General features: G+C 42.3%; 1 protein-coding gene across 2 annotated transcripts in view; it reads left to right on the forward strand.

Moving 5' to 3' along the window:
• GAD2 (glutamate decarboxylase 2) overlaps positions 1-25,023 on the forward strand; it is a 53,249-nt gene that overhangs the window by 16,063 nt on the left and 12,163 nt on the right. For both annotated transcript variants that reach the window (XM_006265292.3, XM_019497924.2), the window contains 4 exons: positions 12,473-12,552; positions 15,903-15,957; positions 17,939-18,055; positions 20,208-20,272. In XM_006265292.3, coding sequence (XP_006265354.1) covers positions 12,473-12,552; positions 15,903-15,957; positions 17,939-18,055; positions 20,208-20,272 — 317 coding nt within the window. The remainder of the gene's footprint in view (positions 1-12,472; positions 12,553-15,902; positions 15,958-17,938; positions 18,056-20,207; positions 20,273-25,023) is intronic.

Here is a 25,023-nt window from a genome sequence, read left to right on the forward strand (position 1 = left end):
GCTGACTCTTGTAACCTTTAAATATATTTTAAGTATAATAGAAATTGTTACTGAATTGTACAATCCCAGCAGCATAGTCCTATTTAGAAAAGAATTGTTCAGAACAGACACTGTGATCTTAGGGTGTCAACTCTAATAGTGGGGTCCCCCAGGGCTCGGTCCTGGGGCCTACACTGTTCAACATCTGCATCAGCAACTTGGACGAGGGGGTGGAAGACACGTTGTCCAAGTTTGCTGATGACACCAAGATGTGGGGAGAGGTAGGCACACTCGAAGGGAGAGAGAGGCTGCAATTAGATTTAGATAGACTACAGAAATGGGCGGATGGTAATAGGATGGGATTCAATGTAGATAAATGCAGGGTGCTTCACCTGGGGAGAAGGAATCCACAGCATACATACAAGCTGGGGAGTACCCCCCCTTGCGAGCACAGAGGCAGAAAGGGATCTTGGAGTCATTATTGACTCCAAGATGAACATGAGCCGCCAATGCCAGACCACAGCCAGCAAAGCCAACTGCACCTTGTCGTGCATCCAAACATGCATCTCAAGTCGGTCCAGAGAGGTGATACTCCCCCTCTACACAACATTGGTCCGGCCTCAATTGGAGTACGGCGTCCAGTTCTGGGCACCGCACTTTAAGAAGGATGTGGCCTGCCTTGAGAGGGTTCAGAAGAGGGCCACCCACTTGGTTGGAGAGCAACAGGGCAGACCCTATGAGGAGAGGCTGAGGGACCTGAACCTGTTCAGCCTCAGCAAACAGAGGCTGAGGGGAGATTTGGTGGCTGCCTATAAACTCGTTAGGGAAGATCAGCAGCAAATAGGAAGGGTCCTATTCCCCCCAGCAGCACCTGGGGTGACGAGGAACAATAGCCAGAAGCTGCTGGAGAATAGGTTCAGGTTAGAGATTAGGAGGCACTATTTCACTGTTAGGGTGGCCAGAATCTGGAACCAACTTCCTAGGGAAGTGGTCCTCTCTCCTACCTTGGGTAAATTCAAAAAGAGGTTGGATGAACACCTGTCTGGGGTCGTGTGTTCCCAGCGTGTGCTCCGGCCAGTGGTGGGGGGTCAGATTAGATGATCTATTTAGGTCCCTTCCGACCCCTAACTCCTATGAAACTATGAATCTATGAAACTCCCATACAAAGCTGGCCTTCTACTCCATGTAATCCTATTCAACTTGATGCTAGCTTCCCTCTGGTACAGTAGCATGCCATAGCTAAGCAAGAAACCCTTCCATAAACTGAATATTATCCCCACATACACACTGTGCATATGTGATGTAATGGTAAACAAAGCTTTAAAATTATAATATTTGTTTTGATGAATAAAGTTTGTCTGTCAGGGGACAATACATTTTGCAAGAGTTTTAACCCTAAGCAAAAAAATCTAACAGAATCAAATCACAGACAATTATAGCAAGGCATAAGGCCAGATTCTGTTTCCTTTTTCAGCAGTGTAAATATAGAATACCAGCATTGTTAAATTCATGCTATTACTCAGAATTACACTGATGTTACTAATATCAGAATCTGGTCCAATTTGGATTACATTTTATATGTTAGGACCTTGGACCTCATGTGATATGATAACCTGTCTCTTACTGCATCCTTCCCTTTTCATTCCACCATTTAGGATAACAGGACAGCTGAGTTAAAACAGGTCAAATTCATCCTTGATATAACTCTGCTGGGTTTATACCAGGACAAAACTGAGTCTTCTATATTACTGATACAGCTATCTAGAAGCAAATACTGCTCTCATTTCCATTAGTGTAGATTTGGAGTAGTTCCTTTTAAATCAATTATTGAGTGTGATGTAAGACTGAGTAGAATTTGACACTTGATCCAGAACAAGAAAAAGTAGAGACATCTATTGTAAAATTCCATAGTATATATATATATATGTTTTTTATACAGTGAAAACTAAAATATAGAATACTTGCTGGTATCTTAAGGTTGTCTGGCAAGATAAAACAGAGTAAATACAGGCATGTGTGTTCAGATAGGTGTTGCATTCTACAGTGCCTGAAGAAGAAGGTTGGCCAGAACACCTCTATCATCAGTGCAAGGCCTTCAGCCATTACAATCATTTAAGATCTGAGTTAATAAATGTCCATTATTGTTCCACATAATGCATGACCAGTATTAAGATGGTTAGAAAATCCCATTGCATTTTGTACTTGACGTATAATTAAGGGGCATACAGTCCTACCTTGAATGGAAGGAAGGAATAGCAGATGAAAATTACCTAGACTTGGATGAGAGGACAGTGCTATTTCCACAGCATCTCTTCTCCTCCAGGTCTGCAGAAGCTTAAACAGTAAGTAAATCTGATTCAATCAGCATCAGCTTACCTGGCTTTCCATTCCCTTCTATCATGCTGCTCAAGGAGGACTCCAGGATAAGTGGTAGGAAGGAGTACATCTGGCAGCATAGCTCCAATTGTACAGTTCTTCATATGAAACCACATAATAAAAACTGGAGACCCTAACAGTAAGAGCCCATGACTGCAAACTGATCTAAGCATGGGTGGTCCCAGTACTCATACAGGGACCCAAAGGAGATGCAACACAGGTTTATATAGCTATATGGAAATAGGCTGAGTTTGGTAGAAGCCAGTTCCTTCTCTTTTTCATATTCCAGTATGTCTGTATGGGACAGAATACACTATGTTCTCCATCTGGAAGAATAGAGAGAGGTACTTAGGCCATGTTAGAGAGAGGTACTTAGCCATGTTAGCCATGTTAGCCATGTAGTCCTTCCATAGCACCTGATAAAATGAGCTATGACTAACATAACCTTATGTCTCAGCTTATGTATTCAGTTAATCTATCTATAAGGTACACCTGTACCCTGCCTTCAGCTAAAAGAATGTATAGGTCTATAGGTCTCTCAGAATTTCCTGTTAAGGGGACAGCAGGGCAGACCCTACAAAGAGAGGCTATGGAACCTTAACCTGTTCAGCCTTCGCAAGAGAAGACTGAGGGGGAACCTGGTGGCTGTCTATAAACTCACTAGGGGGGACCAGCAGGGTTTGGGAGAGACCCTGTTCCCCCTAGCACCCCCCAGGGTAACAAGGAATAACGGCCACGAATTGTTAGAGAGTATGCTTAGACTAGACATCTGAAGACACTACTGCACAGTCAGGGCAGCTAGGATCTGGAACCAACTTCCAAGGGAAGTGGTGATGGCTCCTACCCTGGGGGTCTTTAAGAGGAGGCTTGACGTCTACTTGGCTGGGGTCATTTGAGCCCGATTTTCTCTCCTGCCCAAGGCAGGGAGTCAGACTTGATGATCTACCAGGTCCCTTCCGACCCTACTTCTATGAATCTATGAACATATCTGGGAGCATCCCATGTAGGTATGGTCCTACATAAATTCAAAGATTATATATAGGGGGAAGTTAGTGGGTGCATCCACATGTCCAATTAGCATGTAGCAATAAACTCCAGTGCAGTTCATGCCAGAGTCAGCTGCTTCCCAGATGCAGCATCTTCACGTGCACCTGCGACCACAGTTGTTTGAGCTGGGGTGGAGCAACCCTGGGCTGGCAGATGCTTGGGGGCAGGGGAGGAGGTCAGCTCCAGGCTCCAGGTGGCATTGTTGGGTGGCGGAGGGGCTAGCTGAGGCACAAGGATGCCAGCAGGTAGCCTCCACACTGTAGCACTCTCATGCCCCAGCCAGCCCTGATCACCATCTACATATGCATTTTGACACACTAAATGGCTCTGCTGTAGGATAGTACTTATCCCATGCAGTACTATCCTATGACGGAGTTAATTAATTTACTGTGCCCTTATATGAGTGTATGTGTAGACGGTGATGCTTTACTGCAAAGCTAATTAGTCAGTTCCTCAGTAAAGCGCACATGTAGATGTACCCAGTGGGTGCGTCTACACTTTCATTTAATGCACATGTATAACATTCAAATGGTGCACCTGGAAGCAATTAACTCCAAAGCAGTCAGCTCCGGAGTTTATTCATGCACAGTATGTGTCAGGGAGGTCTGGGGAGTCAGCCTGCCATCCTGGGGCTGCTCCCCCTGGGTCAACATGCTGTGGAGGGGCTGGCTGGGGTACAAGGGAGCATCAGTGCAGAGCTAGCTGGCAGACTACCCCTGTACTGAAGCACCCTTGTGCCCCAGCAAGCCCCTCCAGCATCTACACATGTACCATTGTGGAGTTTTCTACTCCACTAGGAACTCCCAGTATCAAAAGAAACCATGACAGAAAAAAATCAGCATGGTGCACACACCAGGGGCTGGGCCCTCCAGGGAGACACTCTGGCTGCTGGCCAGAGCATCTCCCATCCTCTAGGTCTGCCCTGGCTCTCCAGCTGGGAGAGCAGGGCATTTTGCCTCAAACCACAGCACATGTGCAGAGGCATGCGAAGCAGCAAAAAGTATTGGCACAAATTTGTGCTGCTACTCTTTGTACTGCTCCAAGCACACACTGCTGCATGTGGGGACACAGCCTAAAAGTGCATTTTTGTGAGTTAGCTTTATTTAACTTAAAATGCATTAAAAGTGTCCCTTGGAGAAGTCAGTGCAACATAGGTAAGATAGCACAGTGTAAATTCATATTATCTTTCCTTTGAAGGAAGTATCTTTCCTTTGTAGACAAGTAATTATAGTAAAGATCCAAAGTTCATACCGTAATGAAACTGTGCCAGTAAAGCTAGACAGAACATGTCTACAAAACATTTTTTAACAGTTCGAACATGTTGTTTTGTCCAAACCAAAATGTTTTGTGAAGACATGTTGATTTTACACATTTTTGGCAAAAAACGTTCCTGCAGTCCAGAGTGGATCTCTGGACAGTTCCAAAGAGAGGGGAGGATAAGGAGCAGAGAACTTGACTGTTTCTATTCAGGGGGAACATCTACACATGTGTTGTTACTGCACAGTAACTTAGGTTAACATAAAGTTATTAAAAACTTATTCCCCCTAATTTAATAAATAACCTACTAATTTAATAGCAAATTAAACATTAACCACGTGACTGCAGTGTATTTAGTAGGGCTGTGTGAAGCTTCGGGTGCTGATTCGATCTGGAGGAGATTCAGCCTGATTCAGTGGGCAAATCTCCAAATCCAAATTGAATCAGGAGACCAATGAAAAGGTCCAAATTGATTCAGAAAAGATTTGGAGAGCTTTGGTGATTTGGGCAGTCGTCCCCCTCCCCCCCCCGCCCGCCCCCAACCTCTGCAGCAGGGAGCTGGGCCCAAGAGGGTGGGTGATGGGAGGCTAGAGGAGGGGGAGGGTACCATGGGGGGCCCCCACCAGGCCCCATCCTCTGCCTGCTCCCTGAACTCCTCCAAGGCTGCCCTGCCTACCCCAGCTTCCAGCCCTTTAAAAAAAAAACCCTACTCACTGGGTGCTGCCTGGCGGTGGGGGGGGGGGGGTGATCCCTGCTGCCCCCTACTGCCCCGCACCATGTGGGGGACTCTCCCATGAGCCCCCAGCCCCCACCCACTCTCCCAACCCCCCCATGGCTGCCCCTCCCACCCCAGCTCCAACCTAGTGTTTAGGATGATAATCGATCAATGCCCAGAGTATGCATGCAATGGGACCATTGCAGTAAATGCGGTAGTTTGCTATTAGACCTGAGATTGCAAGTCCCCCAAGTACCAAGAGTCTACATAAGGTCCGCCATACTGTTTAAGCCCTGAGTGGAACTGCACTGTAGAGGGAATTTCCATGGTAGCCTAAAATGACTAAGAGGGGCTATTAGGAATAAGGATCCGGGATCCATGATTACACAGGAGCAGTGGACTAGTGCCTACATACAGATGTCTCAGAGGGGCAGCAGCCACTGCCTTAGTTATTTTGCTGCCTATCATGCCAAGTAGTTGGGGGTTAATTCCTCACCCTATTAATTTTCTTCTCAAAGCTTATCACTCTGAATTTGTGTAGAAAGAAACTAATTTCAGGCTTAATCATACTGACATGGGCACTGGGGATCCAGTTAAATGTTAAAATGTTTTTTCCTCAGTACCAGCCATCCCCAATTATGAGATAATAATTTAAACTAAGCCAGTAGGTAAAATAAAGTCAGCCATAAAATAGGACAGTAGATTGAATGTTGTAATAATAACGAAGTATAGCATCTATATATTAAAGGAGTTCTCATGTAAGATCATTATATATCTTGGTCATAGCAATTTTAATGAAGCTTTAAATCTAGTAAGTGGGATATTTATTATTTAAATTCTTTATTTTTTTAAGAGGCCTGCCCTTTTTTATTAATGCACCTGTAATAAATTTGCATTGTGCTTCTTACCTTACAAAGTATATTATCAAAAACTGTAGAGGAACTGGTACAACAAATAAACTTATTCCAAACATAAGACATTTTAGAACATATAAAGAGTATCCTCACTCAACAGATCCATTTTGCTGTGGGGAATAATCCACTCTTATTGTTTAAAGTTAATAATACTCTCATCTCCCTGCTTTTCACAATTTCATTTAAACCATTTCCCTTTCCAAAGGCAAATCTAGATTTCCTTTGAACTCCTAGCCACTCATCTCTAACTCTTTGCTATCATAAAGGATAGATAGATCATTTAATTGAAATCTTCTAAGAGGCCATTTCAAAGTCTCCTTTTACCACTGAGAAATACCATGAAATACCTCTACCGACTTTGAGTTCCATATTCTTTTATATTATTAATATAGTACAATACAATACAAGGCTATAGAACTCAAAAGTTGTCCTTAATTAAACACAACATATTCCATATTCTATTCAACATACATATGTGTATATACATATAACTGAATTGATGCAAATTACTATTTTACTAAATCTATAATAATAATTTCTGGCTTCATAAAACCATTAGTAAACTATTATTATTTTGACACCATTGCGTTTCCTCTCCAGTCTGTGTAAAGATCAGCTTATGCCTTCTCAAACTCAGGAATTTACTGTCATTACAGACTTCATGATGTCAGCAGCTTCTTAGTCAATATGTACTTTCCTTATCATGGAGCTCTACGTATCATGGAGCTCTATAGATTTTCATAGATTTCATAGACATTTGGGCTGGAGGGACCCCAGAGGATCATCAAGTCCAGCCCCCTATCCCAGCAGTAGGAAGTCAGCAGGGATCATAGGATCCCAGCAAGATAAACATCCAAATGTGCCTTGAAGGCATTCAAAGTGGGTGCTTGAACCGCCTCTGGCGGCAGTCTATTCCAAACCTATTTCCAAACTGTGCAAAGTAATCAGTCCCACCAAAAAGGCCTTTTTTGTATTGTCAAGTAAGTCTTTTTCTTGAATTCAATAGAGCTATGGATCGAATTAATTAATGTAAAGCCTTCTGATTTTATCCGTTAGCTAAAACATGAAAAGCAGATTTATTAATCTAATCAGAGAAGGCCAGTACTTTTTCCATTCATAATCAATGTTTGATACTGTTGGTATCTTTAGTCACATGAGTTTGAGAAGAATTTTAAAGGTTTCAAAAACCATTCAAGACAATAGGATTTTCCTTAATATATTGTCCAATATAATATATAAGCATATGTACCCATAGTCTAGTAATAGCTTTGTTAAAGTATGGTTAGGCTGTACAGTTCAGCCCTAAAACTGAGTAAATACATAATTATAATAAACTTTAGAAATGTTGTTTCCCCACTCATCTATGTTAACTTCAGCATGTAATCTCCCCAAACTCCATTTCACAACCTAAACAAGGTAAAAGCCTTCAATCTCTATGTCATATGCCCAAAATGTGATTTCCATGGACTCATAACATGGACAAATCAAAACTAGTTTTCACCAGAATATTCAAAAACATTTCTTTTCAAATAACAGCTATTTTTATACCATATTTCAAATTTCTATCCCCATCTGTGTAGCACCCAACCACACAAAACTCTTTTACATAATTATTTTACTCTCCTTGTTCTCCGAAAATGTTGGGACAGAGGTTTAAAATGGAAACCGTCATGCAACCTCAAGCATAATAGATACTGCTACTCCTCTTGTGATTACATAGATTATGTTAAATAGTTTTAGTTCTTAAACAGCTCTCTATATCCTTTTTTCTTTTGTTACAGTCATACACATCATTTCTGGGGGCTGGTGTGATGTGGTTGCTAAAGCACACAGTTGCAAGCCGGAGGTCACAAATTCAAGGCAAACAGCAGAAACACTCATGGCATGGCCCTATTAGATTCTAACGAATCTGCAAATTCTGTTCAATACCTTTTTACAAGAATACAAAAAAGAAAAGGAACTGTATTTTTTCACCTTCCTAAGTATTCCCCAGAGGTAGCTCTGTCTTAAAAACTAAGTTACTTTAGAATGGACCACCTATTGCAAAGATTTAAGTATGCCCTAAACTTTAAATATATACTAAAGTATATATATATATACTAAAGTGCGTGTGTGTGTGTGTGTGTGTATATATATATATATATATATATATATAAACTTTAAATATATATTAAAGTCCCATTGTCTTCACATGCCTAAAGTGTGATGCCTAATATGTGTCTTTGCTTCACTGCATCATAGGAGTAATAGTAAATAATTTTCTAGTCATCTGCCTCTTTTCTTAATGTGTCCAAATCCATCTGCTTAGCAGCACAGCTGAGGTCAAGCAATTGCTTTGTGTAATAATAATGGTTCATTCTTTTTCTGACTCTATTCTGCCCTTTAGTTATTTTGTAATGGTGCAAGGATGGACCACATGCCTTAGTACAGCTACTCCTTGCTTAACACCATAGTTACATTCTTGAAAAATGTGACTTTAAGCGAAACAATGTTAAGTGAATCCAATTACATTACAGTAGTTACCTACTAGCAGGCAGCGACCAAACAATGTTATAACCGAATATTGCACAACTTTAAACAAGTATGTTCTCTAATAGATCAGCAATGTAATAACGAAACAACATTAACCAGGGCAACCGAGGAGTACCTGTTTGTCCTCTTATCTTTTTTCCATGCTATCCCTGAGCTAATGCTACTGTACAATATACAGAAAAGTTCTTTATTGCTTTGTCAGAATTCTAGAATTTGGGTTAGATGCTGTTCTATAATATCATAACTTCCATCAGTTCAGCACAAGCCACTTAAGATGGCTGCAGGTGAAGCAGAAAGCTATCCACATCATGCAAAAGGTACTACGTATCTGCACAATCCCATTGATTTCAATATTAAAGGTATTGCTTAAGATGATGGAAGCATGTTTATTAATTTGTAGGGGAACAGCCTGCTCTCAGCTTTTCACACAAGATTAAGTCTGGTTTTCTTCTTAATACTCAGAGTCTCTGTTCAACTTCTGTTCCTGTCTTTGCACCTCATTAAGGCTCCCTACATTGTTACAAGCCTGGACTCTACTAGAGATCATGGACTAAGCATTCATTCCATCCAGACAGAGCACACACCAACTGCTGAAACCTCCTTAGCCTGATGAAGGGTTTTTGAACCCGAAAGCTTGCTTAATAACTATTCTCCAACTATTTGGGTTGGTCTAATAAAAGATATCAAATTCACCCAAGGAACCTTGTCTGGACTAAACATAGACATTGGATTTTTGATATATTATAATCTGCCTGGCAAATGACTCCCCAGCCCAGCCCCTGGCGTCTTTACTTTTCATTCCATCCAGAAAGAGCACACACCAACTGCTGAAGCTTCCTTAGCCTGACGAAGGGTTTTTGAACTCGAAAGTTTGCTTAATAACTATTCTCCAACTATTTGGGTTGGTCTAATAAAAGATATCACATTCACCCAAGGAACCTTGTCTGCCTATGTCCTTAGACCAACACGGCTACAACCTAAACCCCTGGACTCTACTAGCACATTTGAATCAACAGAACCTAGTCAGTTTGGCTAAAAGCAAAGGTTGGACTTCTCCTGGGACAAAGTCATTTTTTTTCTGGGACCCTACAGATATAGAGGCCATTGTTTCCCTTTAAATACCTGTGAAGTATCCAAGATAATGCTTTTTCACCCAAGACAGTCAGGGTTAATTCCAACTGTTTTTCAGTTGCCTGTGTGAATGACTGTGCCTGTTTCAATACAAGTCAAAGTCTGGGACAGTCAGACCCAGGATAAACTCCAAGGATTGCTTTTACCCTTTGATTGTAAACAGACATTGCATTTCTCCCAGGAGAAAACCTTTTGTCTTTGGATCCTACAGATGTTCACACCCATTGTCCTGCTTCAAGTACCTGCGAAGTATGTGCAATAAAATGTGTATTTCCCCACTCCTTCCCATGAAAGTGCTGTGTGCATCTGTAAACTAACTGTGGTTTATTTAACTTAATTGCCATTTATTCCAGGGGCAAGCCTTTCAGGGTGTGTGTCTCCATGGCTGCCTACTGGCAGAAGAACAGGAAGGTAGCTTTAAAGGACTACATGTGTAAACAACTGTTTTGATCCAAGTCAAAACTCAGGACCATTAGTCCCAGGACAAATGAGACATCTGTTTACAGCCAGGGCAACTAAGGATAAAAACTGTCAGTCCTGACTGATTGAGTCAAAACCCGGGAGCAGCGTAGCCCTCTATACACACAGCTTGTCCCTGAAATGAATGGCAATTAACTTGAATTAGCCACAGGGGTCCTGGAGAAAGAGTTATCTGGGGTAAAAAAAATGTTGATTCCCACCCCTCCCCCAGCAAAAAGCATTTTCTCCTGGGATCCTACAGATGTGCAAACACTGTCCCATGTTAAATACCTGTGAACTGTTAAATTAAGACTTGGAACAATCATATCTAATTCGAGTTAATTGGCTTTCAAACTGCACAAACTGTGTGTGTAAGTGTCTGACCTGGAACCTATTTTAATGCAAGTCTACAGCACCAGATTAAACCTGCCATCTGTTTTTAACCTAAAGGACTATTCTGCTCCCAGGTTTTGACTCAGATCAGTCAGGATCTATTCAAACTCGACATGTGTTTTTACCTTTGGATACTTCCAAGGTACCTGAGGTGGGGCAATGTGCTTGTATGTCTGTACAGTCCCAGGATAATAGGCTTTGTCCCAAGACAAATCTAACAATTGTTTTTAATCTAATAACACAGCAGTGAAAGTAGATTGAGATGGGATAAAAGGATTAACTATCCCGCCATTCAAACAGTTTTCTAATTGCTAACCCAGCCTGCTTTTCAGTGAATAGCAAACATGCTTCAAATTTGTATCTTACCATTTTAATCATGAGTATTATAATTGTTTCAACTACAAAAGTTGCACTTATTCCTTTTTGGACAATTTAATTATCTGTAGTTAAGTTATAGGGCTTAGGACAGTCACATTACAGTTAAGTTCAAGTTAATCAAAATCCACTTCTCAGCAGTACAGTTTGATACATTATTATACAATTATACAATATTATAACAACTGGAATTTAAATTTAATTATAAACCACCACTTATTTAGGGGCCAGTTCCTTACAGAATAATTAGATTAAGCTATTTTCCCCACTGTGTAACTCCCACTTTTATCCTGTGCATTTTATATTAGCCCTGATTCTGATATGAGGTTGGTATAACTCCATTTACTTCAGTGGAATTAATCTTAATTTTCACTGACCTGAGATCAAAATCAGGCTTACTGTCTTTACATGTCCTCAACTGGTTGCTTATGAAAAGTGAATGGTATTATGACATTATCTGGCTATTGGTCACATAGCAGATGTACTTCACTTGGGATGCCACATGTAAAATTAATCAATTTTCCAGTAAGCTAAGGGAGTAAGTAAAAAAGTTAAGGGTTCTTCTGAGATAAGGGCCATAGAGCTACCAGAGTTAAAGCAGGTCAATTTCTGTAGGCAACAGCACACCAGGGAGGATTGTGGCTGGAATCACATGACATGCTTTTGGGTCCCCAGCATGAGTACCCAAATATTCATTTACAGCTGGGTGGTTGGGGTAGCCTTTGCATAGAGTCGAAGTGGGGCTTGACATCTCATCTGTGGAACCCTAATAAAATTACTTTAACTGCTCTACCACTGTGCCACTAGGAGCCAGTTACAGAGAGTCAAATTCAGTGATAGATGCACACAGGCATTTCCTGAATAAAATCAGATTAAAGTTATTACTATTGCTTCAAATAATTCCAGTGTCCTAGTCTGAAACTTCAAATTACAGAGCTGAGTTTCTTGACCGGGGTGGGCAAAATGTGGTCCAGGGGCCAGATGCGGCCTGCCAGGCCATTCCATCTGGCTTGCAGGGCTCCTAAAAAATTTAGAAAATTAACATTTATCTGCACTGGGCTGCCAGTCATGCGGCCCTCGCTGGCTTGCTGAAACTCAGTAAGCGGCCCTCTGCCCAAAATATTTGCCTGCCCCTGTTCTAGAAAAACTACATGAATAGAACGATTGTCTATCTAGATTTGTTTCTCAAGAACACTGGAAGACTAAAGAGTTTTGTTGTTTGGGGTTTTTTTGCATTGAGTTGCAGAAGGAATAATAATAGAAATAACACAGAATACCATATATGCTTTTTCAGAGTCACTTTTCTGTGAAAAAAGGAGCCGCAGCTTTGGGAATTGGTACAGATAGTGTCGTTTTGATTAGATGTGATGAAAGGTAAGTGTAGGTTCCAAACATACTCACTTTTAAATGCTATACAAAACATTTAGGCCCTTATTATCACCTGATGTAATCAGCCTGGTTTGCTTGACTTATACTGATGAGATTGACTTACAGAGATGAGGAACTAGGGCCTTTGAAACAGCTTGTATAGCAGCTCATAATTAGAACTGTTTGAAAATCATAATTTCTATCATACTAAAAGTTCTGAGATTTTGGAGTTTGTCATCATCCTGAACTGAAACAAAAAATCAACCTGTCAATTATTTTAACACCAAAAAAGTTCCTTGAAATTTTGATTCAGAAGTATTGACATGCTGTGTTTTGATCAAATTAAACATTTAAATATTCTTGCATTAAAATGTTTAATTTGGGGTTGTCAAATTAAGCTGAAATACTGCATTTCAATGCAGTTCAATATTGAATTACAGCCACCAGTGACTCCTGGGAGTTGCAGTTTGGATGCCTCCTGCCCTCACTCTCCTCTACGCGCTAGGTAGTTTGACTGAACCATAGTTCCTGTGCTAGATATGTTCATGAGAATCCCAAGATATCCTCTGACAGTAAAGCCAGAGGAGAGATTGTAGTACACTATAGATGATGAACACCCACCAGGCAGTTCAGCCAATAGGACAGGAATGAGGGCATGAGGTACCTACAAAAACTTGAATATTCATTCATGTTGAACTGTCTGAAATGAAATGTTTTCATCCAGTTAAATCCATGTATCTTGCTAAGACAAAATAGAAAAGATGTGGCAAAACCAGCATTTTCTTGTGGAAATTTTGTTTTAGAGAAAGTACATTTTCTGTCAAAAAAGAAAATTGATGCAAAATTTCCAGCCAGTTGTATTAATACTCTTTTAGTAAAAATACTCTTTTTATGACCTATTGAATACTATTGTTATAATGTGCTGAATCATTTATGGCTCCAGATTAAATGAAACACTTGACTACAGTCCCAATGTTCTATTTCTGTCATAAAAAAGAATAAAACTACCTGAGCAATTTAGACTAGTAATCACAGAAGACCCTATATATTGATTTATAGACTTATTATCTCCCTCTTCACAAAAGATTGAGCACTCTTTCCAAAGGAATTAATGACCACGTGGACAATGAGCAAGAACCAACTGACACACTAGTCCTTATAATAAAACCTTTGCTTTTTCTGTTTGCTAAGAACCAAATTCATGTAACTGGTCCTCTTTGTATTCATTCTGTGCAAAATAAACGTAATATCTTCTTCAGAGATCACACTACTTCTAAATTGTTCTTCCTAAAGAAAAGAGCGGTTACTGCATGTCTCATCAATTTCCAGGCCAATAGGCAACTTACAGAGCACAATGCTAGACTGGAGCTTAGAAGTGATGCAGGGGAGAAGATTTCTTGTGAAGGCAGGGCTTGGACTAAAGTGAAGCTAGGAGACCATCTGAGCTTTTGAACACGTGTCTAATCTGGGACAGTCAGTAGCAGCATACTGATGGGGGCAGGAGGGGGTGGTAGCGAGCCATAGTTCATTGATCAGGAGTTTCAAAACAGAGAGCACGTTTCAGATGGTCCAGCTCTTCTCTCTCCTGAGTTTTCATCATGGCTACTGCCCCTCCTCCTGGGCAGTCCTTAACTTATATAGACCTTATGACCTCATTTACCTGTTCCAATGGAGGCCAGCACCTGTTGGCTGCAAGCCAACCAATTTGAAATTCATCACTGGTTGCTGGGCAGACTGGCACGGTCTCTAGCCCCCTCCCAGTCAGGCTGGCAGTGCATAGAACAATAGGGAGCGTAAGCCCCTCACCCAGGTATGTGATGCCAGTCACATAGGCAGAGGGAACAGGTTTCCCCCCTCCCTCAGGAATGTATCCAACTCAGGTTACCTAAAGAGATGGGATGTGTGCCCTCTGCAGGGCCCATATTAACCAAATTGTCACAGAGCAGAGTTTTTGGGAAGAGACAGAGGTGGTCTTCTGGTCTTCTGCCACAGAGCTCATAAGAAATGCAATTTTTCTCACTATAACTTTTCATTCTTTTCCATCTCCATTAAAAGTTCACATGAAGATTTTTTCAGAGAAAAACATGAAAAAACTTACACATTTTGGTATTCTGTTACCTTTTTGGGAAAGCATTTCAAGTTTTTCGTTTTCAGTTTTTTTCATGAAAATATTCCTTTTTAACAAAAACCCACTTTTTCAGTAAAACAAATGACCAGCTGTACTAAGAAAAGGTCCTTTAAGATTTGGTCTCTATAAATACACATGGTTAGTCAAAATTAATTAAAAAAACTTTGCAAAAATCAACAAGGAACCATCATGATGCTAATCTTGTTATACATTTTCTTTCTTCTTGGATAGTCTTACTCTCAGCTGAAACAATCAAAGCCCCACATTTCAATATGTAAATATTAGCAGTGTTTTCATCACAAACCTAATGAATTTACAAGATTTTCCAAATTAGCCTGGAGGGTTTATATCACAGAGGCTGAATCTCAGGTGAATGGCTCATACTAAATCCACTTCAAATACAATATACTCTCTGCATGAAGGGCTTGAATATGTACATAAACTTAGCCTGGACCAACACTTTATTTTCCTGCCTGTTTCAAAGCTAATATCAGTTGACCACATCAAGCTATGGAGTAGTTTTCCCTGCTGTAGCTCCATTGATTTCATTAGTATTACACTAGGGATGAATTTGTTTTATTCAAGTGCAAATGAAAGCCAGTGTTCTCCTGTGGATGTGGAGATGTGATGTGGTCACACCTTTACTTCATGAAGAGGGGAGATACCTTCCTCCTACTGTCCACTTCATTTATGAGCTTCCAGCCAGTCCCATTGCTTGAGGCCACTGCAGCTGAATTGGGGATCCTGTGAGTTGGCCCTTGGAAGGTAGAATAATGGGCTTCAGCTTTCAAAGGCCTGCAGTTGAGGACAATATTGGGTTGCCACAGTAAATTCAGAATTTTCCCTGAATTCAGAACTCTCCTGAGGACATCCAGCATATTCTCTATGGTTACAATCCATCTGAACCCCGAGGCTCAATGGGGCACGTACTTTAAGTAGAGCTTGTGTGAAGGGCCATGCCATGCCCTCTCTGCTTTGGGGTGACTCGCACATGATCAACAGTACATTGGTGCAAACTAGGTGATAACCCACAGGTTGACATTCAGCCCTGTGCTAAGGCCAGTTCAAGGACTATACACTAGATGAGGTCTTAATTTAAGGGCTTCAATGGGCCTTGTGCAGTAGTATCAATTTCATCCTTACCTGGGATTGTTACTTAAGGGGGAAAGCAATAGAAAAGGCTGTTTTCAAAAGCAAAGCCCTAATATTTTATTATCTTTTGCTGCAGGGGGAAAATGATCCCATCAGACCTTGAAAGAAGAATTCTTGAAGCTAAACAAAAAGTAAGTGCATTAGCATGTGCCTTCAGAAACAGTAATGGAGTTTGAGCTTCTTCATATACGAAAATGCATTAAGGTCCATGTAGTTAAAAACAAACAAAAAACAATTAGATCCCATTTTGCAGCAGGTAGTTCAGAACTTTTAAGAAAGATCAGTCACTCTTTCTTATGTTGTTCTGTATGTTAAAACATATATACAGCTCCTGTATGTAATTTTCATATGGACTTTAGGCTCCAAGGCTAAGTACAGACAGTCTAAAAGCCCGAGGATGAATCAATTCAGTCTCTGCATGTTACTGTAAACTGCAGAGATTAAACTGAGAAACGACTGGATACACATGTACTTTTGATTCAGGAAATGTAGCCACATGCCTGCAGTGGCTCAGGCCAGAAGCTGGGGAGTACTAGAGCACACCTTTCTGGCATGTAGCCATCATGGGCTGTGTGTTTGCTTCCTCTCATAGGCAACACATATGGGGTGCACAGGAATGCAGGTGCACCCCCTGAGAGTGCTGGTGCCCCCCTTGAGACAAGCGCTTTCAGCTTCGGTAATGGGCAGGGGGGCAGGCAAATCACTGGTGCCCCCTTCCCCCCTGAGAAGTGCAGCTGGCACTTTCGGGCTTGGCCCCCACCCCCACATCAGGGATCAGCCGCAGGGACCCCCACCCCCGCCACCAACTGCACTGCAGCCCATCCTTGCTGCTGATGCTTGCGTTGCCACCTGTGGGCAATCGTCGTGCCCCCTCGGCCTCAGGAGGCATGCATTGCATATGCTTCCTCTTCCTCCTGCCCCCAAAGTCTCTGGGATTTGCAATCCACAATCACAGCAGCAGCACTCTCCAGAGTTGCTCATCACTTCCTCTTCCTGCTTCCAGATGCCTCTGGGATTTGTAGTCCCCAGTCACAGCTAGCATTAAGTTTCTGTAAGTTTAGCATCAAGGCAACTCCCCTCCCTGGCCCCAGACCCCAGCTGGGATTTGCTGTGGGGCGGGGGGGACAGTCCCTCCCCCCCACACACACATACCTTTCTCTGCTGGAGCAGACAGCCCAGCCCAGGGCTAGAAAGCATGCTGGGAGACTGTGATTTAACTTGAACCAGGAAGGGGTCTGGGACAGAAGTTTCATAAACCAGTTTGACCCAAATCATTTAAGTGCAATAATACATTCAAGCAGGTTTATCTTAAACTAGTTTCAACCATTTCAAAACTGGTTTATGTGCGCTGAATTTATGTTCTTTACAGGTTTAAACCAGTTTATGATTACTTAAACTGGTTTATGTGTAATTTCTGTCCCTAGCCCAATACACAATTAATTTGACTCACTGTGTCTGTTGATTTCAGTGGAGCTATTCATGTATTAAAAGTTATGCTGAAGCACAAGACTGCAGGATCAGAGCCTTAAAATGTAAACTCCCTGGGGCAGGGACAGCATCTTTTTACCTGATGTACATAATCTAGCACTTTCTGAATGCTAAAGAAATTGAAAGAATCATAATATACCAGCAGGTTAATTCCAAATTTGCCAAAGATTTTTGTTGTACAATGAATCTCTATGATAGAGGTAATTTTACATGGCATAACACAGAATACATATTTTTTGTTTCTGACAGAGGCAGGAGGTGGGTTGTTCATTCTAAAGTTTATCTTCCCAATGCATACCCTCAATACCGACCTTGGAAGTTTGCTGCCACCTTAAGACAGAAATTGTAACATCACTACTATATCAAATAAGAGAAGCGAAAAAAAATAGCATGCGAGTTCCTGATTTCCAAATGGCATCTCATTTTTTCATAGGAATATAGATACCTATGTGTTCACTTTGGAGGAGCACAGCAGCTACTGGAATTAAGCTTATTTTTTTAATTACTTTATTGTACAACTACACTCCGGCTACTTGGGAGGAAATCAAACTATTGCAGGTAGAGGTGGGTTTTATTTGTCAATGAATAGTCTCTCTTTTAAAAATGTCTCTCTCCTTTGCATAGGGATTTGTTCCTTTCTTAGTGAGTGCCACAGCAGGAACAACAGTGTACGGTGCATTTGATCCACTCATTGCTATTGCAGATATCTGCAAGAAATACAAAATCTGGATGCACGTGGATGTAAGTACTGTATTAGTCTCAGGTCACATCCTGTGTTAACATGCATTCACTCATGCACATATAGTGTCATTTTGTACAGATAACAACATACCTGGTTCCTGTAATGAAAACTACACCTAGGGATCAATTCTCCACTCCACTGATTTGGAGAAAGCCTAGGCTTCTGGAACAGACTGGGCATGTGAAACCCTTTAAAAATAAAGGCATTTGATTTTAATTGGCTGAACATGAACTTACACGACTGATGTTTGAAACCCTTGTTTGAAAATCTATGCCTTATTTCTAGACATTATTAAAATAAAAAAAACAACATATTTTCAGGCCCATTGCCTGAAAAATGGGGGCTGGGGTGGTGTGTAGGGTTACCATATTTCCAGTTTCAAAAAAGAGGACACCTGTTGGGGAGGGGGAAAGGGGTATCATGATTGTGGGGTGGGGTAGTGATATGCCCATGACCTGTCCCTGCCCTTCACTCTCAAACCACAGCCCCCACAGCCCTGCTGCTGCCCCTCACTCCCAACCCATAGTACTCTACCCCCCAGACCATGCTTGTGCCTCTCACTCCCAACCTGCAGCCCCCTTGTCCTTGCTGATGCCCCTCACTCCTGACCCGCAGCCCCCTGGCATTGTCTGTGTCCCACACTTCTGGCCCACAGTCTTCCGCCCCTCCTGGTGCCCCTCACTCCCAAGGCACAGCCCACCCCCACCTGCCTTGCCAGTGTCCCTAACTACCAACCTGCAGCCCCCTGCTCTCCCCAGCCTTGCAGCATCTCCCAGCTGCCCCACCCCTGTGAGCACAGACACCAGCACCAGTGCCACCAGCCCGGCCACACAGCTTCCTGCTGCCCCTAAAGAGTCCCCTGTCCCCTCCCGTGCTGGAGGCATAGGCACTTCCCCCACCTCCTCTGCCCCACTACAGCCCTAGCGCCCAAAACAACTACCCCCAATCCCATCAGGCACCTGCCCCACTCACACACCCATCCCCTCCACACACACGCGCACATGCATGCGCACACTCCCCAAGCCCTGGCCCTCAAACCCCCACCTCCCATAGACTTACCTGCATCCAGCTGCCAGGGCTGCTCCCACCACTCTGCCTGGCTGCATGCTGGCCACATACATGGGCACACACAAACACATGTGATGCCCCTGCCTCCAATTGCCTTCCCCCTACTCCCCCTAGCCCCAAGCAGCTCCTTGCTAGGACAAGCTGGGAAGTGCCAGGAAAAATTTTGATGCTGAGCACAGCAAAACCTCGGACATTTGTTGATATTTAAAAAAAACACATGAACAGAGATGGGAGGACCCAAAAAGAGGGCACTTCCAGGAAAACCCAGACATGTGATAACCCTAGTATTATGGGCACTAAGGTACATGGTTGACAGCCAAGAGGTTGCAAGTTTGAGGCCATAGCAGAAGCACTTGTGGTGCAGTTATGTCAGCTGGAAAGTCTACAAACTACCTTGTCGCAAGGGCATGAAAAGGAAAGAAGGCTGCAAAATAGACAGACGAGCAAAATGACATTTTTTTCTAAATTTGCAGACAAATAATACTATAATTTCCCCCCAAATGATCCCAGTAACTGGGGCATATGCTGAAGGTATTTGCCAGATGACATGCTTACCTTACTGGGGTCCTTGCAGTGGCTTATTCTCCTGCACATGCTGGGAGATCAGCTCTCAGAGTTCTGCAAGAGGGGAGGCAGGGCAAACAGCTGTGTTTTGTGTCCCATCCCCGTTCTATCACCAGTGCCATTCTCCTCCCAGTCACAAAAGTGTAGAGGTCAGTTGACCTTTTAGTGAGTCTTTTTTCCCTACTTGTCTCCCTACCACTGCTTAGGGCAGGCCCAGTGTAGCACTGCCATGTGCAAGTCAGAGAGGAATTAGCTGGACAGGAGGATGATGCTAGCTGGTCCATGGACCTTGACCTACATAATTCCAGCTACAGGCTACCAGAAAAAAACAGCAGAAAAAGAACTGTGCTGGTACGGATTATGTTTCCACCCACAGACTGCAGCTCCATCAGAGCTGTGATTTAGATTCATGCAGCCCACTTTGGAAAGAAAAGGAGCAGACATCAAATTGACCTGAATACATGTGTGTCAGCAATGCAAAGTTACCTGATTTTTAAGATAATGTATCTTGTTTTTCAGGCAGCATGGGGTGGTGGACTACTGATGTCCAGGAAACATAAATGGAAATTAAACGGTGTTGAAAGGTATGATTTATTCACAAATTATTAGATGCCCCAATGAACTCAGGATTACTACCAAATGGCTCTAAATAAAAATCAACCAGGTTGATGTACTATTAATAACTTATGCCCAATATACACAGTATGCAGCAATCTTTGAGGTTGTCCTCTCAACTGAAATAATATCATTAAGTTCCCTTGTTTAATAGGTATTTTGACTTAAAAGTTGTGGTATATGACTTTGTTTTCTGCTACAGATAATCGATAGTTTCTATCTGTGGAATTCACCTCTTCCAAGCTGCAGAATAGCTTCTGGGTGATTCTCTGTGCAGATCTGTTTAGTGAGACTTAGATGTGCATCTTTAGTAAGAAATGATCCCTGAAGGCCTTGCATTTGGGTTGCCAGATGGTCTAAGATCATCCCATTATTACTGGGGCAATCATGTATAAATCTTCAGATCACTTACAGAATACACAAAAAAATCAACGTCACAGTTTCCTAATGTTACAACTCCTAAGTATTTTTGCAATGTCACAACATTCTGGGTTCCACAATGCAGTTGGTTCTATAGAGATTTTTTTATGAGCAGATGAGCTCCTATGCATAGATTCTTCTATGCCCCATACTCCAGTCTTTCTCTGGAGGGTCAATCTCCTTTTCTCATATACATGACTATATAATATCTTGTTGCTGATGAAATCAGAAGCACAAAACCTTTACAATTAAAAAAAATAGCTTAACAAGCTTGATGTATTTTAGTTAACCCCACTCCCCACCAACACCCAACACACACAAACATTTTTTGCACTAAAAGTGTGTACTTTGCTTAAACAGAACATACTTAGTATATCCAGAACAGATAAAAAGTCTGCCCCTCCTGTCAGGAGATAGCATGAAAGAGACACATACGTTAAAAAAAAAAATGGATACAAGATAGGAGCCAAATCTGGATTAGAAACTCTGGCTATGTCTGTATTTGAAAGATGTTCAAATTACAAAGTTCAAATCCACAACTGGATCAGAATTTCCCTAATGCTCTGCAAAGAGTCATCTCCAAGTAGTGGGCAATGACATGGTTCCCATGGGACATGGGAATCTTGCCATTTCCTAATCTTTCATCATAAGGTGATAAACAGGGACTCAACTTTGATTTTTTCAGGACATGTATACACCTGATATGTCTACATTGAAGACTGTAATAGAAAACAAATACCTCAAATTATCTTTCATAAAGCTAGCTCAGATACTGGAAGCAATGTAGCCAAGGGAGCATGAAGTTCTGCACAATCTGATTTACCCTGTTTCTTGGCAGTGTGGAGTGTAAATATACCCACCATGTGTCCATTTTGAAAAAGTAAGCACACGTGGAATTTTCATGCTGGGAAACACACTGCTGTTTAGTTACCATACATCAAATTGAAACTTATTTCCTTCAATTCCAGTCTGAGCATCAAAGTATGACATATGAACACACAATTAATGTGGCCATGTTTGGATGTTGGTATGTATCTGTGAATACCTCCAGTTTCAAATAATTCCTGTAGACCAAATTCTACCAACCTAAATTATGCAAAACCCCAAATGGTCCAATAGCAATTTGTCACATTTTTTTCATTTTTGCCTATCTAATTGTTTTTCTTAAGTGTTGTCGTCAGTAAGCATTTTATTTAAGTATATATCAGTGGTTGGTGACCAGCACTCTGTGACAAAGTGAAAAAATCATGACTTCTCCTTTAACTAATTACAATTTTTTGTATATAACTGGGACGAATTTTGGCAATGTATGACTTGAAAATCAATGTAATGACTTAGGCAGAAAATTGGCACCTGGGCATCGTTGTTGGTAAACAACCTTTCTGTTATTAAAAAACAAACCAAAAACAAGTCACCTCTATTGCTCAGAGGGATCTTAAAGAATTGTTTGCATTTGTCTGGGTTAGAACAGATGAAGTTCATAGTTCTCATATCAAAGGAGATTCATAAACTCAGATGCTAGTTTGGAATCATTTGTTCTGGCACCCTAACCAGATGATTGACTCTGAGTTGATTAAAAGCTGCCACTTGCTCAAAGAGCTGGGCCAAGTAGCCAGATGTTGCCTGTGAAAGAGTATTCCTCACAGGCTTTGCATCAGGTGCTTGCATAGTCCTGTTTAAATAGCAGGAAGGAAAGTGTAGATGTATTTGTATTCCACTGTGTCCAGGTACAGCATTTGACAGTTGCCTGGTTGGAAAGAGTAAGAAGCAATCTGGGAGAAAATGATAATGGTGTGTATACATCCAAATCACTGCTTCCAAGATCTCCCAGACAGAAAAAAAGCAATCCCTTCAGTGCCAGCTGCTCAAGCATGTGCCTTCATTTTTTAGTTTCAAACCGGGGACCTTTTTTGGTCAACTAGATATTACACCCCTGAAAGCCAACAGATTCAAGCTTTTATGGAAAGAGGCATCAGTTTCAGTCAAGGGCCTCTAGCAGAGAATGCCCTGCCACCAGCTCCCTTGTGTACACACTGGAAGCTACAAGTCAGATTTGCAGGTACAATCTGGAAAGCAGGGATGGGAGTGACCCAAACTGTGTTACAATTAACTGGGGGTGCAAAACAGTATCTTCAGATATTTGTGTCTTCAAAAGGGAGGGCACCAGGTCATGCTGGGGTACATGTTGCCCCTGGCAAATTCTGGGCTAGATTTTTGGCACATCTAATGGTGCTGAAAACTGGGAGTACTGGAGTGCAGCGTATCATCTTCCTTTCCTGTACTGTAGGAAAACAGCCACCAGAGGTCCTTTATTCCCCCTCCAATACAGGTATCTGGGGAGTGGGAAGAGCCCTGGACAGAATACTGGGGAGAGTAACCTGTGTCATCTGTAAGGGCGATGCAGATTATTTAATTTTCTCTCCTCCTGGAGATGGGTGGAAAAACCAGACAGGAAACTGCAAGACAATATTAAGAATTATAGAGAAAGGAGTGAAATAAAATTAAAGCTCTTCTATCTCAGTTAGTCAATTTAGCATGCAGATTATAATGCACCCCCATAAGTAATATTAATGTAACTCATATTATAGGTGTACATTAATAATCAAGCAGTAATCTCTAGAGACTACTTGTAGAACAAAGCTAGTCATTAAGTCCAGATATTTTTGTACCCACCTTGGGAGCTGTAATTTTTCCTAGCAAATAAGTCAAATCACTTTCTAATAGTCTCTGCCCTCTTGGTAACCAATGGGTATGGACAGAAGTAACAAGTGAAATGTTTCAGATGCCTTTGAAACATTTTGAAGGGCCAGCTGTACAAACATACAAGCCCTTTGAAACATTCCAAAAGTGCTGGAAGCACTGGGTACTATTTTGAAGTGCATCACTGCTTCATACATGTAGGGAGCATCACAGGGGACCCCTGGGTCTTCCAGTATCCCATGGTATACCATTCACTTCACCACATGCATACACATACATGGGAGGAGGAGGAGGAGTGGAGCAGACTATAGGCACTCTCCTGGAGCAAGGCACTCCCCCACCCCTGGCTGCTACTGCTGATGAACGAGGCCAAGATCCTGCCTGAGGCAGGTAAACCCCTCTGCTGTCACCCTTACCCCAAAATGCCAGGAGCAGCAGTGGAAATCCAGCACCTGGATACCTCTTTGGTTCCAGTGGGGGTGGGCCTGACCCGTAACAAGGGCAAGCAGGGCGCCCGCCCCCTGCCAGGGAGCCTTTGTCAGAGCAGGCAGAACCCTGATCCCAATATGTATGAATTGGGGTTGTGGGGGAAAGAGTGGGACATAAAGCTCCCAGAAAGCCCAGACATGGGGGCTGCTGCCAGAGCTGCTGTTGCTGATGCTGAACAGTTTCAGCACTTCCCTTCCCCTCACACATGCTGCCGCCATCCCCTATCTGCTGCGCTCAGCATACACTTGTCCTCTTTCCCCCAGCCCTCCCTCCTCCTCAGGCACCAGATGAGCTCACTACAGCTCTAGGGTGGAGGCAGCTCCAGTACCCCTGTTCTGACAAAGGACAGAGACTGAGACCAGTTCCCCCCACAGGCCCCTATAACACAATTTGGCTGGAGAGCAGCATTTTTGCATTGTGTCTGGACCTCATAAGCTCATAACCTATTTTCAAGCATGTTACACTGTTCATACCCCCAGACAAACAGAGAGAGCAGGAATGAGGGTAAAAGAGTTGTGTGAGATAATCCAAAATTCATTGCCACGGCCATTTTAGGGCAGATCCTCAAATTGAGTTCATTTTCGTAGTTTGTTTGAAGCCAGTGGAGCATTGACGATGTATGTCAGCTGACCTTCTGGCCTTTGGGGTGAAAATTCTCAAGAGCACCTGAGTGACTGAGGGGCCTAAACCTCTTTTGAAATGTGGCAAAGGACAGAATTTCAAAGGTTCATATGGTATATCTAAACCAAGGAGGCTGCGTGCTCTGGCTGGACATCTCTGAACCTGACTCCCATCTGCTCCCAATTCCTGGCTGCAAGCTTGAAAATATGTTGGTGAGGCTGCTCCATGGACATCTCCAGTGGCTGCTTTCAAGCACACCAAAGACTGAGGTTTCAAGAGTGGACTCAGAGGGAAGCCCCAGAATGGCCTTGTTGGCATATTTTGGAGTTTGGAGCTTGTCAGCAGGAGTGGGTGGGCAGGGAATGTTCAAGAGCAGTGCTATCATGCCCCTTACATATCTGAAGATGCAGATAAAAGTAACTAAGTGAATTAAATGCCCAGCTCTCACTGAAATCAATGGGAATGGAGTGCCACATCTGTTAGGTAGTTT

This window comes from Alligator mississippiensis, chromosome 5 (genome assembly GCF_030867095.1).
Source record: "Alligator mississippiensis isolate rAllMis1 chromosome 5, rAllMis1, whole genome shotgun sequence".
Classification (NCBI taxonomy): domain Eukaryota; kingdom Metazoa; phylum Chordata; order Crocodylia; family Alligatoridae; genus Alligator; species Alligator mississippiensis.